The sequence below is a fragment of the Rhizoctonia solani genome, chromosome 2 (assembly GCF_016906535.1).
Source record: "Rhizoctonia solani chromosome 2, complete sequence".
NCBI classification, from domain to species: Eukaryota; Fungi; Basidiomycota; class Agaricomycetes; order Cantharellales; family Ceratobasidiaceae; genus Rhizoctonia; species Rhizoctonia solani.
Window position 1 is genome coordinate 2,756,833 of NC_057371.1, and position 17,271 is coordinate 2,774,103.

The window sequence follows — 17,271 nt, forward strand, 5'->3', positions numbered from 1 at the left end:
TGACAATCATACCCCACTCTTGTTGTAACTCTCTCGGACTCTTTCGAATTCCCCACAGCTCCCTTTGTACTCGCCTTGTCATCCGAGACCAGATTCACATTAAACCAGGCAAAAATAAGCATTTCCGATTAATGGTCATTATCAAGAGAGCATGAGCTACACATTACTACAACATAGTCCAAGATTCATTACCCCCACCGCTGGGTATCCACCAGTCACCATGATATAACAAATCCCCGAATCGCTATTCGTGTGGCATGTTCTCGACTTCATCGGAAAGCGCGGTCCAGGTCGAATGAACTCGTCCCGAAAACTCGCTCTCTTCGCGCACAAACTGTTGAATTGCGAGGGACAGCAAAGCGTTTTCGCGGTTGTGGAGCACGACTCGTAGTTCGTGCCACATGCTATTCCACAGCAGTGAGTTTCATTATCCAACTTGAATGGGAAATTATTCGTGACAAGGCTCACCAGTATTGGATAAAGACTCGTCGGTTGAGCAGCGTGTGAATCTGATGCTGATCCTTCTCAATCGAGCTACGCAGTTTATCAGCCTCGTCCTGTGCCTTTGTTTTGGCCGAGCCTGTAAATATCCACACGCATGACATCAGTTGCAAATCAAATTAGCCGAATCAGGCACACATAATACGCACCTTGCAGTCCTTCGAGCGAATTGACAATGAGTATATGTTTTGCCCCGGCCGTCTCGACTCGCTTCTTGAGTTTGTCGACCGTGTCGCCTCCTAGCCGGTCTTGTCGGGCAAAGAGGGCTTGAAATGCGAGGTACAAATCCCGTTGGCTCTGTCCTCGTATTTAATAGAGGGCACTTTGGGGAATAAGATTGTTGACCCACCTTGACAGCCTCCATAAGTGTAGAATTGAGGACTCTTGACTGTGAAACAGACAATAGTCAATCACTCGTATGCGCCAACTCGAACTGAGCTCACCCTTCCATCCAGCTCCTCTCCCAAACCACCTGTCCGAGCCGCAACGCGCCCCAGCCCAGTTCGAACACCAGCACACAAATCGCAGTCGTCGGATTCTCCTCTGAGGGTACATGAAGTGTTGTGCTCGGTGAGCGAGTTGAGGGTCATAGTCAAGCGAGTAAAGTCGGCCTGTTTATATCGCGAAATGAAATCCATGGGCAACTTGCTCGAGAAACGATCCACATACCGCTGCTCCTTCTCTTCGTTGATTAGCCTATCTACAATGACGGATATCCGGGTCCAATGATCTACCAGACCTGGGAGCTTTTTCCGTACCGCGCTGTGAATTGCTCGATTTGGGGTCGTATCCCGTAATGGAACGAACTCACGCTAATTTTCCGCGCAATCGCCAGGAACACTCATCTCCTCGAGTCGCTCGACTCTCTTGCTCAAGCTCTCTTCTTCAAGAGAAATGCTATTCTATGATGAGTGAGTACAATAGTCAGCCAAGATCCAGATGGTGCTTACCTGCTTTCGCCATATTTCTAAATGAGGCTCCGTGAGGAACGTAGATAATAGACCATCCTGTGATAATATGGGATGATTCAAGATGGATACCAGGAATCGAGCTAGACCACGTCTGGAAAATAAATGAGCGTTTGATCTTTGCCTCAGTAACAATGTTGTACCTCCGTTGCTCAAGGAACTGATCATCCGCTGGAAACCAAGAAAGTTAAGATGACGATAGAAATTTCCAAAGTGGGACACCTACGTCCAATGCGCTTCGGCGGGAGCGAAGGAACCACCCTAAACGGGTATCGACGAATCAGACAATCCCATAACCAGGCGAATTCAGAGTATCTCCGCTGGACCACTCCACGCTATACAGCACAATATACACTAAGTCTATCACACCGACGGAGCAACCAAGAGAAGCTCACCTCGGTTTGAACGGCGTACACAAAATATCGGTTTAGCAAAAACCCCTGTTTCTCCGGGATAATCGTCACAATTGCGGAATCCTGCCGTCTCCACCATCCGGTAGGAAGACCGCTGGATAAGAGTGAAGTTCCCGCTCCAGGAGGGGGATTGCCGGGGGGTTCATTATAAGTGGCCGCAAATGGATCAGGCACCGCCGTAGGTCGGCGCACAATCGAATTTGTATTCCAAGGATCATCATAGGTCTGTGTGCGCTGAGGTACTGGGCGAGGCTCGAATGAAGGGAGAGCAGGAGGGGGAGAGGGGTTATACCCCAGCGTCGAGGTGGTAGTAGAGAGCCGGGTAAGGTCAATAGATGGTTCAGGGAGGGCGTTCTGCTGGGCAGCTTGGGCGACTTGCTCAATTGTTACATCTATAAGAGCCCAGTTATCGTTCGCTGTCTCCTCATAGGATATATTCCCTACCTTTGCCCGCCTGGGCCAGACCAGCGAGCGCAAGAGCAATGAAGAACTCGAGTCGCGATACTCGGGGCCGTGTGCTGACAAGATTGACAATCTAGACTGGACTTAGTCTCTGGGATTTCAAAGTGACGCAAGAACTGACTCTTTCGATGGCTGCAGCTGGCAGGTCTGTGGTGGCCAGAACACGGTGCAATGCGTTGACGGATGTATCGCCCGAGCCCATTGGGTCGACCGCAGCATAGGCAGTGGCATATCCGTCGGGAATAGTTGCGTCGGCTGGAAATACAAAGTGTTAAAGGCACGTGGCCCAGTCTTCGGTGACTAACTATGACGTGCCTAGTAGAGAATGGAGGGGCGGGGGGAGGCCATCTTGTGATAGCGGTGGGGAGGGTGTTGCCGACCACGGATCGAGTCCATCGAAGGTAGATGCTCCCAGCGGTCCTTCTACAAAGCTTCCCTGCATAGAAAACCCATTATTGTTCCCGGCGTACAGTTGTCCTCGCGATGCGTTGAACATCGTGCGATGACGGAGTGAACTAGTGGCGGTACAGTCACGTGCATACTCAAGCGCTCATCAAAGGCTTATTTCACACCTTGCCACTGTGTCGGTTCACCCCACATTCAATCCGAGAGATGTTCTTTTGGAGAGAACGCTGTCAATCAGCTGCGTTGCATTAGAGCTTATATTCATATCAGTTCTTCTCATCACTTTATATTTGCGAGATCTACAATTACGCCCATAAAACAATTTGGAAAGTTGGATTACACAACCACAAATCGCATCGACAAACTCAAATGATCATTAATACAACTCATTTAGACTAACACGAAGCCAATCCAAGCTTAAGCATAGAGTTCCCAGCCTTTTTATCACGACACTGTTGGCTTGATCCATATACGACTGTCAAAAGAGTATACGCACCTGTAGCGCGTAATAATCCCCATAAATCAGCGCAATATTCTTATCTCCTATCGCATAGTACGAAGTCGCGTTGCTCAGAATACTCTCCCAACTTGGATTGAAAGCGAAATTAAAGGTGTCCGACAATAGCTACGGGACCGCTTGTTAATCATCACCCCTGTGTACCACGCTGTTCCATTCCTACCTTGACAGCTCGTTCGCTATAATAGTTTGCTCCTGTCGTGTTCTGGACCTGGAGTAATGCAGAATTAAAAACGGCCCAGAGTCAGGCATTTATTTTATAACTCACATGGGCTTCGCCAGCCGACAGAATAAACAAGCCCTCGGCAGCGATCGTAGCGGCCGAGGTATCCGCAGGAGGGTTTGATTTGGGGGCATCAAAATCCCTTTGACGCAATATGAGACCAAACGGGAATGTAATAAGATCATAAGAACTAACCATGGTGGGACTCCGACGGAAGGAAGTCTAGATAAAAACAACTCGGCCATTCTTCGTGAAGTGTCCAGATATTGGGGTTGGGCCGTGATATTGAACACTAGAACAGATCACGTTAGCCCTTCATGCAGCGACGAGTGGTAGGATATTCTTATACTCTTGGCGAATCCATAGATGCCCCAAGCCTGACCTGCGCAATCACATTTAAAACACCAAGTGTGATACCACAAATGCAGTCCTACCTCGCGTCCAAGTACTGAAAAGAACCATCAGCCAACGTAGCATGTGCAAAACTAAAACGCCAGACGAACCTGTTGCGTGCATATCCTTGTATTGTGTCTTCTCGCATAAACGCACCCGTCGTCTCGTTGAAGATAATGACATGGGGCGATGACCCTGTATAGTTCATAAACACTTCAGGCCCGAGAGTAAATAATGCAAGATATATTACCATCAGGACGGACTCCGTAAGTGATGGTTTTATTAGCATGACTGAGGGCTATCTCGGCCAACGTCTGGTTCCCACTCAATTCTGCCGCAGTACACAAAACCTAAGTGTCCCGGGTGAGTTGCGGGCCTTCTGCATTTCCATAGTAAATTTGCAAGTTACCTCGAGATTCATCATATTGTCAATAATCACCGAGAACTCATCAGACGCGGTGCTGTTTTTACTCCGTGTGCAGCCTACCACGCTGCTATACCGGTTGGCCAAGAGACCGGCAAGGTTCTTGACGGCGTTGACGGCAGTGACGTTGTTCGGATTCCTTACGACGTCCTTGACATGAGTACAGGAAACAGTCCTCTCCGTTGATTCGGTTCGACTCACACTTTCAGTTCACTCAGGAATGGAATGGCCAAAAATCCTTGGTCGTGCTGCCTCGAGTTGCCCCATTGGAGTTGTAACACACCGTCGCTAATATACACCACCAGATATAAAAAAGAGCCGTAGGGATGGTCTATTTGGGGAGAAACGCGTACCTCCAATGTCTTGCGTATGTCAGCCAGTCTACGGAATTAAGACTCTTGTCGTAGGGGCACAGTTTTTTACGCTCCTCCAAAAGGTATAAAGATCCAGGGAAGAAACCGCTCGTCCACTAGTCTTTGTCCATCCATATCCAGGACCCGTTAGCGGTGCTGTTATGGGGGAATACCCCGGGCCTATAGTTGGCAGCGATGCGATTGTACTTTTCGGCAATAGATGGCGAGAAAATAGTATCAGAGTAAGAGGTACTTTGAGCGAGTGATCCGCCCAGTAGTAAGAGTCCAGGAAATAGTGACAAAGAGTACATGGTGGGTGTAAGAGAACAACCTACCGCGAACGCTACCCACAGGTCATTTTATCGTTGAGGCTGAGTTAACATCTCTGTGTGGTCACATGATACTGAATTTGCCAAGTGTTTTCGAAACATGCTGACTCAAGTTTCAGTACGTTATGAAGATCAGCATGTAATGTCCTTGAAAGAGTCATTTTTGAGGATCCTTAAAATCAGCATCCTCGACGCGTCATGAAATTCACGGTTATATATAATCGATACGTTGTCTAATTGCACTCCCCAAAACCAACATCTCAGCATATACTCACATTCTCGAACCCTTCCACTTGTTAGGCGTGTGCTTGCTACTCTACTGAGGCTGCAAAAACCCTGGAGCGCTCTGGAGTACTCCGGCTTTGGGAGCCTCTTCGTTGGGATCCGATGAATCCGGAGTGCTTGGCGAGTACTTGGGATCACTCCACAAGCACTTCCAACGTTATACAGAACGCCTCGGAGTGCTCGCCAATAACAGCGAGTGCCGGGGCGCTCCCGAGAGTTTCGGGGCCCCATAGACAAGAATGGTGCCCTCCACCTTTCTTATTTATTCATGTCAAAGGACTGCAGTTCGCAGACAATCGGATTATATTTTCAGCCGGAACGCGGATCCAGGGAGCAACCCTCATCAACAACTTCTTTCAATTTTTATCTAATCCTCCAGATCGACCAAGCTTGTTTCCATTGGAATCTCACCCTCACAAGCAGATTAATGAATCTTCGAATCAATAATTTATTGTTTGCTGGACATATAGAACTGATAGCGTTTTTTAAGTCGATCTCTTCTGTGCCTCCATCACCCCGCCTAAAGATTATCTCGGTCAATCGCTTCACCCACACGGATAGAGAAGTATCTGTGACCCGAATGAGATTCCCAAGTCTCCAGCCCCTTGTCTCCAGTGTCTTTACCTCGATACCCTTCAAGGCTTGTTTTAATCGTTTGAGCCCGATTCAGATTACACAACTTTGCACCTCGACGATCGTAGCTTGTGCCACAATATTACTGGACGAGGTGTAAACCAAACAACACATTAGTACTCCACCGGGATCTTGGGTACCTTACAGGTGGCTCCGATCCGAGTCGGCTTGTTACTTCCCGAAGAAGAATACGGTCGTTCTCCATACATTTTTGAATGGGTTTTCAAAGCACTCGGGCCCGTTCCAGAGCTGAATTCTTTGGAATATTCGGGATGGTGCTTGAAAAAGGAAGGCTAACAAGTGCTCGTTTGTCTTCAGGGGCCTCTCTGTGGACAGTGCTTGGACCATGCACAAGTTTGCTTTCCGTAGCTGAAGAATTTATATATTATTACGGCTATCATAGCTAAAGAAGATGGTCTTAAGGACATGGTGAAGAGGTGCTCACTACGACAATTAATACTGGACGTAACTAATGACCGCCGTTCGCCATGATGCATTGATCCACCCCTACTTAGTGACGAAAGGATTGGTTAGCTAGAGGCGGGGTAGCAGAGTTCCATTTAAAGTACCACTACCGATTCAAGCTTCGGCACAAGTTTTTTTTTTTCAACAGATGACCAGGATCTATTCTAGAAACTGCCTATGAATATGTTACCTTTAATTATTGACGATTTGGAGCTCTGTGCTCTTGACTATCGATCCCTTAATTGAATGTCCATTTTTCTCCCGCCTCAATTACTGAACTCAATAACGACCCTGGTCAATCACATCGTCCAGCCAGGAGAAAGGATATATCTATTACCAAAACACAATTCCCAAATATACAATCGTTCATCTTCGGCCTCTTTGTATCCCATAGCCTGGCTTACATCACTTGATGGTAGGCATCACGTTCGTTCAGGGCAATTCAGAATGCGTGGCCATTGAGTGGCCTATTCATAGATTGGTCGAAGATTAGGTTAGAAAAAATTTACTTCGTTCGACACGGTGTCCTTTCATACGAATAAACTCTTGGTTGTGCCGATATTGTGCATTTACACGTATTGTAACGACCGGCAGGGGGCCGGCCGGGCCACAGAGGATAGGCACTTGGCCGACGGGGCCGGCGCTTATCACGCATATATTCTATTTATTTTTAATTGGATTTTTTTTTTCCCTATGTTCGCGCCTTGCCTCTCCTTTCCGTAGTCTAAGAACACTTTCGTTTGATGCCGAACCTCAGCCGTCGTGACCATTCCCTACGCACGACTTAGCTTTGCTTTTGTTTTTCTCTCTCTTTAGACACCCTACAATTACTGGCTTCGCGCCTAGTTACCAATAATACGTGCCCTATTCACCGTCCCATCTGTCTCCCCGAGTGCGCGCGTTTTCAAACGGAACGGTTAGTCTGACGCTTTCCCGTCCGCCGAATAGTCGTCTTACCCGCGCTTAATTCGTTCCCCTCGTTCGGCTCGTCTCTACTTGTTTCCCGCTCGTCCTCGCTCGCCTCGACTCTGCTCGGTCCCTCTCGCATCGCAATCGCCCCTCCCATTACCCGTATCTTCTGGTTACGGGACCAGTCAGTTCCCACGCCGCGTACCGTCCAGACCTTTCAGTATGCTAGTATTGTAGTATATTAAGCACAAACGTAGCTCAATGGCAATGATGAATATTTGATTATATCTAATTCTATCTAGTTTGAGATGGGTGTTTGGCTAATGTGGCATCGACGCTCAAACCTCCCGTGCGCCAATGAAGACGCCTAATTGGTGAGAGACCAAACCACAGGGATAGCTTGCCCCTCCAAGATACCTGGTACTCCTCTATGTTCTTCTTTTCCTCATGCCAAAAGTGCCAACGATGATCTCGTAACACGCTCAATCCTCGTGTTGAAGCTTCAATGGAATTGTCTTCCATAAGCGTCTCCCAGCGGTATGCACGTCTTGCTCGCATTACTGAATCGTTATGGTTTGTCCCTACTCTAAGACCACTTGAGCTATTGGCTCCTACCGAACCTGAATGTTCTTTCCGTAGCCTTGAAGGGGCGACTCGGCTCCGGGCATCAACTTCCTCAAGATCAAATGAAGAATATTCTCCAATATGGACGTGAATCGCCTGTGAAAAGGTCAGTCTGACATTTGAGCCATGCTCCTCGCCATTGAGTCAATCTTGCCTTGGAGGTTCCCGTAAAAACAATCCAGTTCAAATGAAAGTAGATCTGGAAATAATCTGTGGTTCAATTGTCTCAATCCATGCGGTGTTGATGTCAATACCTTATTAATGAACCCGCTGTGTAACCACCACCAGTTTCCATACCAATTGACTGATGCAGACCACAGTCCACGTTGTCGAAAGAACGCTTCAAGAGTAGGTCGAGGCAAAGGTCGATAGGCAATCGAAGTGGAGTATTGTGGATCGAAATCTAAATAGTGTGTCTTCAATCCCTTGACAGTCGATTTATTCCTTTTCCAAAAGTCATCCTGAGTGTAGGTTTTCGGGGCCATGGATTAGTTCTTGTCTGCATCCCATAGATTGATAGGTGCTACTTACCCAGAGAAGAAACCACCATGCTTCTACGGGACCTCGACGTACGTAACGCATACGCTCATCCATTGTTTGAAAAGCATGCTCATAGCCAACAGCTAGACTGGTTACTCTAGCATCTAGTTCGTTTTGAGCCAGCAGGCGAGCGACCGACGCAGGATCCATCGGGGATGCATACAGATTGGTCAAAAATCCGTAGGAAAGTGTTCTAAATTTAGACTCTACTTCGTTTAAAATATAGGTTCGGTAGTCTCGGAGTACGTTAGTGTGCCCAAGCATTCTGGACTCTAGGGTAGCCTTATTCAGCAACAGGAAACGTGCTAGTTGAGGTGTGAGCTGTAGGCCGACGTTCAAACCAATCAGACTCCCATCAAACACGAGTTTCTTAGAATACTCTAGCGAGACATCGAATCCACTCGCTAGATTCGTATTCTTCCATTGGAGAGAACCACGCCGGCGAATGCAGAATTTGGCCTCGTGGTAATCTGTCGTTCGACACGCATGGTAGCGTTTCCCCCCGATCCATCGGAATCGGTTTCCAATTAGCTAAACTCGGCTAAGTAAGTATTCGCGATAGTGTGCTATTTACGTACCTCGGTGTGTGTATACGGCCACTGAACTATCACACCATCTAGACATCGAAGAGCTATGCGAAGTTTCTTTTGTTTCTCCACGATACGTGTCTCGTTCTGGCGTACGAATTCTTGAATGTCTGTGATATTCGTAATGGTAGTCAGCCCCCCACTGATATCATACCGAATTATCACTGTGAGGGGAAATGGCAGGCACCATGCATTGCCGAAGTAATCTGCTGCATTCGGGCATGAAGTTCCAGTATTTCCTTTCGGGAACCAGAATGCATCGGGGCCGACCATGTGCTGTAGTATTTTTTGACGGAGGCCTGTTATCAGCTTGTAATGGATTCTGCTTTCATTTACAGCTTCCTCGTATGCAGGGCCCCCTATCTCTCGTAAAATCTTAAAAGACAATTAAGAAAAACACGAGGTAGGCTTCTGTATACTCACTTTGAGATTCTCAATATGTCGTTCCGCAGGGGAAAGAGAGAAATCCAATAAATAGGGAGGAACTGGGTTCTGCGAGGCCACCTCGATACCTTCCGCAAATACTAGCCTTTGTGAGGTAGGCATTTGACATTGAGGAGATGCTAGCAGTAGGGTTGACAAGGACTCCTTCCAGATGCGATGTTGCAGATGCTGCGACTCAGGGGATATATCCAGCCTAGAAAAGTCTGTTAGAGTCATTAAATGCACGGGTGTATCTGTAATACCGCGGGGAAAATATGTCTATACCTGACCAAGCGGAATGTCAGGGTATTGGGTATATGAGTCAGCCTCTAGACGTACTAAAATCAATCCTGCGAGTTAGGCCTAAGCAGAGGTTAGAATATCAGTCTGATTAAACTGGTCTCTACATGCGTTTAATTATTCGATGCATCCAACTCCAGTTAATCACAGTGAAGTCTATATATGCACATGTGTCAGAAGTGCGCATGCATTCTGATATCTTACTTCTCACAAACTGTTAATCCATAGGTAATAATGTATACGCTTCATGGGCGGGGGCATCAATTGAAAAGTATGAAGCTCTAAGCGGTAACCTACGCATATAGTGCCCACCCATTCCAAAAGACTTGCCCAGGGATGTCCAGCGCTACGAGCAGCCCAAGTAACGAGGTCAAAACAAAGTTCATACGGCTCGTCCACTCGCTTGCGTTGCTGATGGGATCGACGAAAGGATTTGCCAGGGATTGGACCAAAAGAAAAGCGATCATAACTGCCAAAAGGAATGATTGACGGGTGATTTCCAAAGTGTTACGGGATACGCGGTTATTTGAAATCTTGAGCATTAGACAACTATCAGGAGAGATAATAGCGACAATGAGAAGAGAAGTCAGTTTGCCTCCAAGATAGAGTGCCTTGCTGATTAAATGGAGAATTAACATTTGATATGAACCTATTCAACCACTTACAAGGACCCCCATTCCCTTCGATATTCTGCGTAACAGGTCATTTAGAAATGAATCGAATACACTTCGAATTCCTTGCTCACCGTTATACAAGAAGTTGAATGGACTTTTATCCCTCTCTAACAACCTCCGGTATTCATGCTCTATTTCCTCTTCTGATCGCCGTTGACCAAGTGAGTCATATACTTCTACGGCGGGCAACGAGCTCCTGATGGTTTTCCTAAGACGAATTGGGAACCAAAACGTCATCTACCAGCCATCACTTTATTGCTCCCCTCGGATTATTATTACTCACAAACACTAGAGTCAAGATACCTAATGTAACAGCAACCGGTGCATAATTAACTTCATCCTTTCTCATCGTGGTAGTCCAGCAGAAGTCAAGGGGGCCATGGTACACTGAGCTTGGCCCTATAGGTTGCACATCCGGCATTTCGGTGCCGTTGTAACTAATAAAGGGGTTCTCCACGGGCCAAAAGTCGGATGACCAAGTCTAGAGAGTGGTGAGCCAAAGATAGAAATAGCATTCTCCCCGCTTACTATCGCGTGAACCGATATTGTGCTTAAAGGAAGGTAAAGGACCGTGAGTACGAAGCTCACAAGAGGGGTAGCGTGAGTTCCTCTAGCAGGGTCACGGGACAATAAACCTTCAGGGGTAGCGTTTGGCAACCAACGAGCGGTCAGTCTCTGAAACCAGAACAACATCCCTCCAGATACCATAGTCAGAACTCCGAGAAACGATATGGACTGGAGAAGCTTTCCTCCGAAATTCAGCGCAAGTATGTTTGGACTACTTCACACGTAAGCGCCGAGGATATCACCCAAAGATCATGACGTACATTGTGCCTAGAAACAAGGTTCGCCATCTCCCGGATGAATTGCCGGCTGTTGGGTAATTAGTGAACATGCGACCTCCAAATCGGACCCCAAAAAATGACCTATTGTATTCAATATCAGTGCAAATATTTGAACGGCATTATATAGCCCAGCCAGGCTGTAAAATGTTGATATGGCACTCGATCCCTGGTTTGATATCACTTAGCCCCGTAGATCTTTACTCATCCATTCGATGGCCCACCATTATGCTCAAAGCTAAATTCACGAGCTTTGATGCCATATTGTATCACTATAGTGATATAGGAGACATCAGGGACATACTCACTGTTGATCCGATGCTATTCCAGTCTCTCCAAATGGGAGGCGGGGGACTGTTATGAACAAGATCTTCCAGCTTCTTCTCTTTCAATAAATCCATTGGAGGGAAAGCTTTGGGAGCCGAGTTCGAGTGTGCTGCCTTGGGGTATGTAAACTGGGAGTGAGGAAGCTGGCTAAGCCAGGCATCTAATTCAGGTAAGTGCAATGGGGTAGCATCACGACCGAAAAGCTTAGAAATAGGGATCGTTTTGTGGTTTTTCGTTTGCGTTTCGTCCTCGTTTCCCACTAGGGAGTCAGGAACTTCAACTACCGAATCGAGTAGCTTATCAGTAACAGGCCGAGAAACAACGCTCGGTCGCGAATGTTTGTCTCGCAAAGCTGTTTCCTCGCAAGATTGGATAGACTCTAGTGTAGCCAGTTGGGTGGAGTCTCCACTCGCCATATGCGGCAGGAATCTAGCAGGTTGACTGGGGGGTAGGGGACCAGGAGTACGTAACCCATACATAGTTTCAGCTACGACTGGTTTCCTAGTGTATTCAGTTGAAGTCTCTGTTGTCGAAGCCAGAGAGCGCATTTCTACGTCATCGTCCGGGCTGTGACCCGGCCAACGAAGGGGCAAAGATCCGGGCAGTAAGTGATCCATAGATTTCTCTGGGGAGGTTTTCGTGGGCGTAGAGACACTATTAAGCAGTCCAGGGGGCACACCGAGCTTATGTCTACTAGAATGTGACACATATTCCCCTCCCTTATTCTTCTGAGCTGACTCCATTTCTGAGCCCGTTTGAGATTCGAATCGAGCAGTCAGTTCCTTTGCAGACATATATTTCAGTATAAGCCAAATAAGGACCTAGGAACCCGATGAGCTTTGACTAAAGAAAACGGCAATGTCTTATTCCAAGAGCGACCGCGACGGAGGAGCGAGCCAAGATCGGACGTTCGGATGCGCTGCTTCCGTGAGGTTCCTTACGTAATCCCTCGGATCTGAGCGGAGTTGACTTAGGCGCTCGTCGTCTTGCGTACTTTATATGCGCCTCACAACGCCAGAAGTAAGAATGAAATATATTACTACAGATAACCGCGAAAACAGCTTCAGAAAGGTCCAGTTAAATACTATCAAATGATACATCATTGAGCCTGGAGTGATTCCCCTGACCTGAAAACCTTTTTGGCAATCGATTTGAGTGGGAAAATATTTTTTAAGTCAAAGGTCAGTTCTGAAATTGGTTGTTGTAACCACGGTATTGCACCTCACTCTGTTGGCGCTGTTGGTCAACCACACCATGAGCATCGGAGCCGGTAGCATGTGAATGGTAGCCCGCGTATCCATACTCGTACGATGTCGGGACAGCACCCATCCCAGTCGCCGCATACTGCGGATTGGACGGTTGGGTACGGGGAGGCAACTGTTGCATCATGGATGCTTGTTGAGAACGAAATTGTGACTGGGTATGATGCTGGGCTGGGGGGTGTTGGGTATGGTATTGATCTATGCCAGGCGTGTACCCGGCTATGGGTGGACTTTGTGGTTGAGTTTGTTGTGCGGGAAAACCTATACCTCTGGCCGATGATGGCGCAGAAGCAAAGCCTTGCTGTGATTGCTGAGTCGGCGACCCATAATTCATGGGCGACTGAGACGAATGATAGGGAGCGTATCGTGTCTCGGACCGCGAACGCTCGTGGAGAGAGCTGGCATGAACGTCCTGAGAGGTGTTATATGAAATCGGTTGTGAATATTGCGAAAACTGTCCCGGTGACGTAGGTAGGTCGATACCAGCCTGGTTTGCATAAGATGGTTCGTTTTGGATAAAGGAGCCGCCATAACCGCTATCGCCGGATGGATTCCGCTCTTGTTTGATCGTCACTTCCTGGTATGGGTAGTTGTTCGAAGCGGTGCCAGCGGGATATCCAGATATATGGGGGACAGAACCTCTTCGCATTTGACTAATTCCCTGTCCGACGTGTGACCGGTTTACTGCGTCCCGCTGCGGGGAACTATAGCCAAACTGCTCGCCGTACTGGCCCAATGTTCGTGCTGAGATGTGCTGAGAACCAACGCCTGTAGCACTTCCTGAATATTCATACGGTTCCTGGGCAGGCTCTTGCTTGATAGGTGCCAGCGAAGACCACCCGCTTTGATTGGAATATGCTATCTGGCCCGATGAATGCGAGTATGACCGTCCCCTCTGCTGCTCCTGGGAACCGCGCGCCCCATACATACCTAACCCACCCTCGGTGATGAGTGAGTCAAATGCCCGCTCTGGAACAAGCGACATGTTGCTATCGACGGGCGATTCAAATAGGTCGGTCACACGGTGGGCGGAGCCAGAGGTGGATTCCCCAGATATCGGGCTAATCGGACTGTCTTGCGAAAAGGGTAGCTGTGTACTGGTTCCTGGAGGCGACCCCTGTCCACTCCGCTTCGATCGGCGAGTTTTGGCAGGCGGCCTGGTTACGACTTTTCCATATCCTGGCTGATCTGGCGACTGATTCATGGTCAGTGGATTCATGTATTAGTGAACTGCGTGATCTTACCAGGCATGAGTCTGGAAACGAGGGTCTAGGGACCCATGAGCACGGTAGGGCAACAGAGACTATAGAGTACATACCCAAAAAGCGGCACAAGGTCATATCTGATATTCCAGGCCACGCGACGAGCTAACTCAAGGGCCACCTGGAATCGGACGATCAGCAAGATATAATTCAATGGAGAACATGCTACTTACATCGCGTGCCATCCAGGTGCCTTGCATTTTTAGGTAACCCCCGCGTACCCTTCTCAGCTTGCTGGCGAGATCTGGCTGAGATTCGAGTATTTTGACAATATCGGCTATGTAAATGCAAACGTCATTAGTTTAAGATCGACGTACAGCAAGGGTATTGAGGGCCTTGCCTTTTGAATTGCCCAATGCTAATCGGATAATTTCATGAGCGGGCCATTGTGGGACTGATGATGAGAACTCACCCTTCCAGATACCTATGAGACACCAGCCCAAGTTAGCAGAGGGAATCATCGTGGATATGGGCACTGACCTGTCCAGAGCACATAGCCATCGTCTGTATCCATCATGATCCATTGGCCATTGAGCGGGTATTCATACACGGGTCTAGCCGAAATCATGAGAGGACATTTTGAAAATCAGGCAAATGGGGCGTACACATAGCCCCGCGGGTCAGAACTAGTCACGTATCGCGCCTTGGTGACTCTGTGGTTGGGCGTCATATACAACACCTGGGGTGGGTTAGGTGAAGGATGGTCGAGGGGTGCCATGTCGGAAGAGGCATGGGGCGTAACCTGCAATTGCGTCAAGAGTGAAAAGGCTCTGAGATGTAGATGTACCCACCTGGGAGCCGGATGTATGGTCCATAGTGAACTGGGCTGCCGCGCCTGCTTTAATCGGGATACAAGGATCAACGTGGTCGATCAAGCGGCGTTGACGTGCGGGGCCAAATGCCAATGCCACGAGGCTCTGTCAAGTGATCGGTGGGCCGACGGTACCAGCGCGGGAGGGGGAATCCTTGCTCATGGCCTCCATACATATCCTCATGACGCGTGCCCAAGCAATCACAATAACACGCGCCACACTCTGCCTCTTTCTTCCCCGCACATGCCATACTGCACGAATATCCGAAATTTTATCCCTGGCCAGTTCCATTTCAGCAAAACCTCACCGTTCACTGCTGACTAATCCTTCTTTTCCTATTTCCACGTGCGTCAGACAGGGCATAGACTTCTGGTCTATGCCACGTTTGTCAATATCACCACCAGGCAAGGCAAGGCGATACTTGTCTGGTGCCTGCTAATCTATAACTCAATTCTACGGTGGCTAGGCTGCGGTGGCCGAGTAGTCAGAGAATTTCTCGATGTTAAATGGTGAGTTCGCACCGATGTTTGGTCCCCGATGTTTCTCCGAGCCGTATTCTAAGAGCCAGAGTTGTAACTTGAGTCCAATTCCTTGCATACCATTACGATCCGGGTAACATACCGGAACCCAATACCCAACAGTAGAGCTACGTGGACTGATTGCATCGCGAGTAATTCATTCGCACGCTTGGATGGCTAAGATAGAACACTTAACGCCGTTCTGAATGAATCAGTCTGTATGTACCCTACATTCCGGTAACCTGGCTGACTTACCATATTAGCAATAAGCGGATTGCTTAGGTCAGCTCGACTACTGGGCGTCCGAGCACTTAATCTCATTGCTATGCTACGATGCTTGATCGACTGACCGACGACTAGGGACCGAGGATGACGCCGTCCTTGGGCTCGATTGAACTCGAAATTCTCGACTTTGATACCTGACCGACGCATAACCCGGGAAAGGCTCTCGGCGCTGCAAGATGACCGGTCCACAAGAAAACACGCGTTACGGCGGCATGTGATGGATACCTATTCGAATTTAACCTGTTAAGAAAAGCAACCGGTACACCCATACAGTAATCAGTGTGAACCAGCTCTGCGGAGCTTGGATGCATCTCAGATATCACATCCAGCTGTTCCAACCTAACACCCTGCGCCGCGCAAGGTGCACAACAAATTTCATTACTTCCTTCGCCAGCGCGGCACCCGAAAGAACCCGACTGAAAACACAAAAAATTCCGCTCACGAACTATGTTGGTCATCCGTCTACTCACACCCCATTGTTCTTGAGGACTGGATCCTCCGTCAATTTGGCATTTGTCTCCCTGTATGGGAGTGTGTTCCAATTGCCAAATATTTCTCACTGCCCATCACCCCTTCAGGTCGATAGATGAACCCAATCAAGTAACACGAGCGTGGAAGCTGTAAAATCCGCGTGGCGTTCCAGTTGTATAATCCACGATAACCGTGATAGGTTAGAATCGGGAAACCCATGTTCCTCCCTGCACGATGTGCCCAGCCAACTAAAAAAAAGGCAAACACGGAGCTGGGCAGTTTTTAAACCCGAGCAACGGGAACTAAACGTTACGAGTGTTCGCGCTGAGTTTCGGCTGGTGTAGCTTCGAGTTCTGAGTAGAACGAGAATCGGAGAGATGGAAATTTGACATCTGGGCTATCCAGCGAAGTTGATACGACCCTGAGGATCATGCGCCACTTGAAAGACGCATGTTGAATCGAAGCGCCAGACTGAGTGACCCGTTTTGCGCACGAATGGCCAGCTGGCTTCCGCCGGAGAACATGCCGTAGAGTCCGCGGACAACTGAATTAACCCTGGGGAGTCGGCACTCTGATATGTGCAAGAAGTGTATCAATCATCGCGGCTCAGTTGGATTATTTTGATGGGCGAATGGATGTGCTTGGGTGGATTCGAATACCGACATATCTACTTTCAATGCATATCACTTCCCTTTGCCTAGAAACTGGTGGTGTGCAGAGTGTGTGTGCAGCTGCATTACTTGAGTTGATGGATTTGCGCACGTGGGTGTTGAGGGGGAAGACGCTTATCGTAGTTCAGTACTGCAAACCTTAAATTGCGTACCGTTGAACAGGCTGTTTTGAGTTGATATGCGGAGTACCACAGTGTACCTGGGACCAAAACATCGACAGGGTGACCCGCGAAACGCACGGGCGGCACTCAACCGCGGCAGTACGAGGGACGCCACCGAATCATCTGGCACAGTAATTAATTGACGTACTCTAAACAAGCTATGCGAGTCAAAAATATTGAGAGGGGTGAAGGTTATGTCGGCCTTAACATAATTTGACCACCCAGGTAAAAA

General features: G+C 48.3%; 1 protein-coding gene across 1 annotated transcript; it reads right to left on the minus strand.

Moving 5' to 3' along the window:
* Positions 1 to 244: 244 nt before the first annotated feature.
* Positions 245 to 15,709, minus strand: RhiXN_05469 (glycoside hydrolase family 88 protein; the record flags this gene model as incomplete). Its single annotated transcript, XM_043325285.1, has 48 exons — positions 245 to 404; positions 469 to 580; positions 651 to 798; positions 851 to 889; positions 945 to 1,201; positions 1,452 to 1,640; positions 1,696 to 1,804; positions 1,865 to 2,274; positions 2,327 to 2,417; positions 2,466 to 2,599; positions 3,150 to 3,201; positions 3,246 to 3,374; positions 3,430 to 3,477; positions 3,535 to 3,631; positions 3,685 to 3,781; positions 3,839 to 3,871; positions 3,924 to 3,937; positions 3,993 to 4,077; positions 4,133 to 4,232; positions 4,292 to 4,445; positions 4,508 to 4,668; positions 8,478 to 8,975; positions 9,023 to 9,406; positions 9,455 to 9,668; positions 9,718 to 9,739; positions 9,794 to 9,817; positions 9,966 to 9,997; positions 10,052 to 10,369; positions 10,420 to 10,444; positions 10,500 to 10,665; positions 10,712 to 10,909; positions 10,957 to 11,103; positions 11,256 to 11,301; positions 11,475 to 11,521; positions 11,579 to 12,418; positions 12,819 to 14,054; positions 14,104 to 14,128; positions 14,178 to 14,242; positions 14,295 to 14,369; positions 14,439 to 14,479; positions 14,534 to 14,545; positions 14,602 to 14,675; positions 14,727 to 14,863; positions 14,913 to 15,038; positions 15,063 to 15,210; positions 15,241 to 15,365; positions 15,533 to 15,628; positions 15,707 to 15,709. 48 exons carry the CDS (start codon positions 15,707 to 15,709, stop codon positions 245 to 247), a joined length of 7,743 nt encoding a protein of 2,580 aa, XP_043177704.1.
* Positions 15,710 to 17,271: the final 1,562 nt, after the last annotated feature.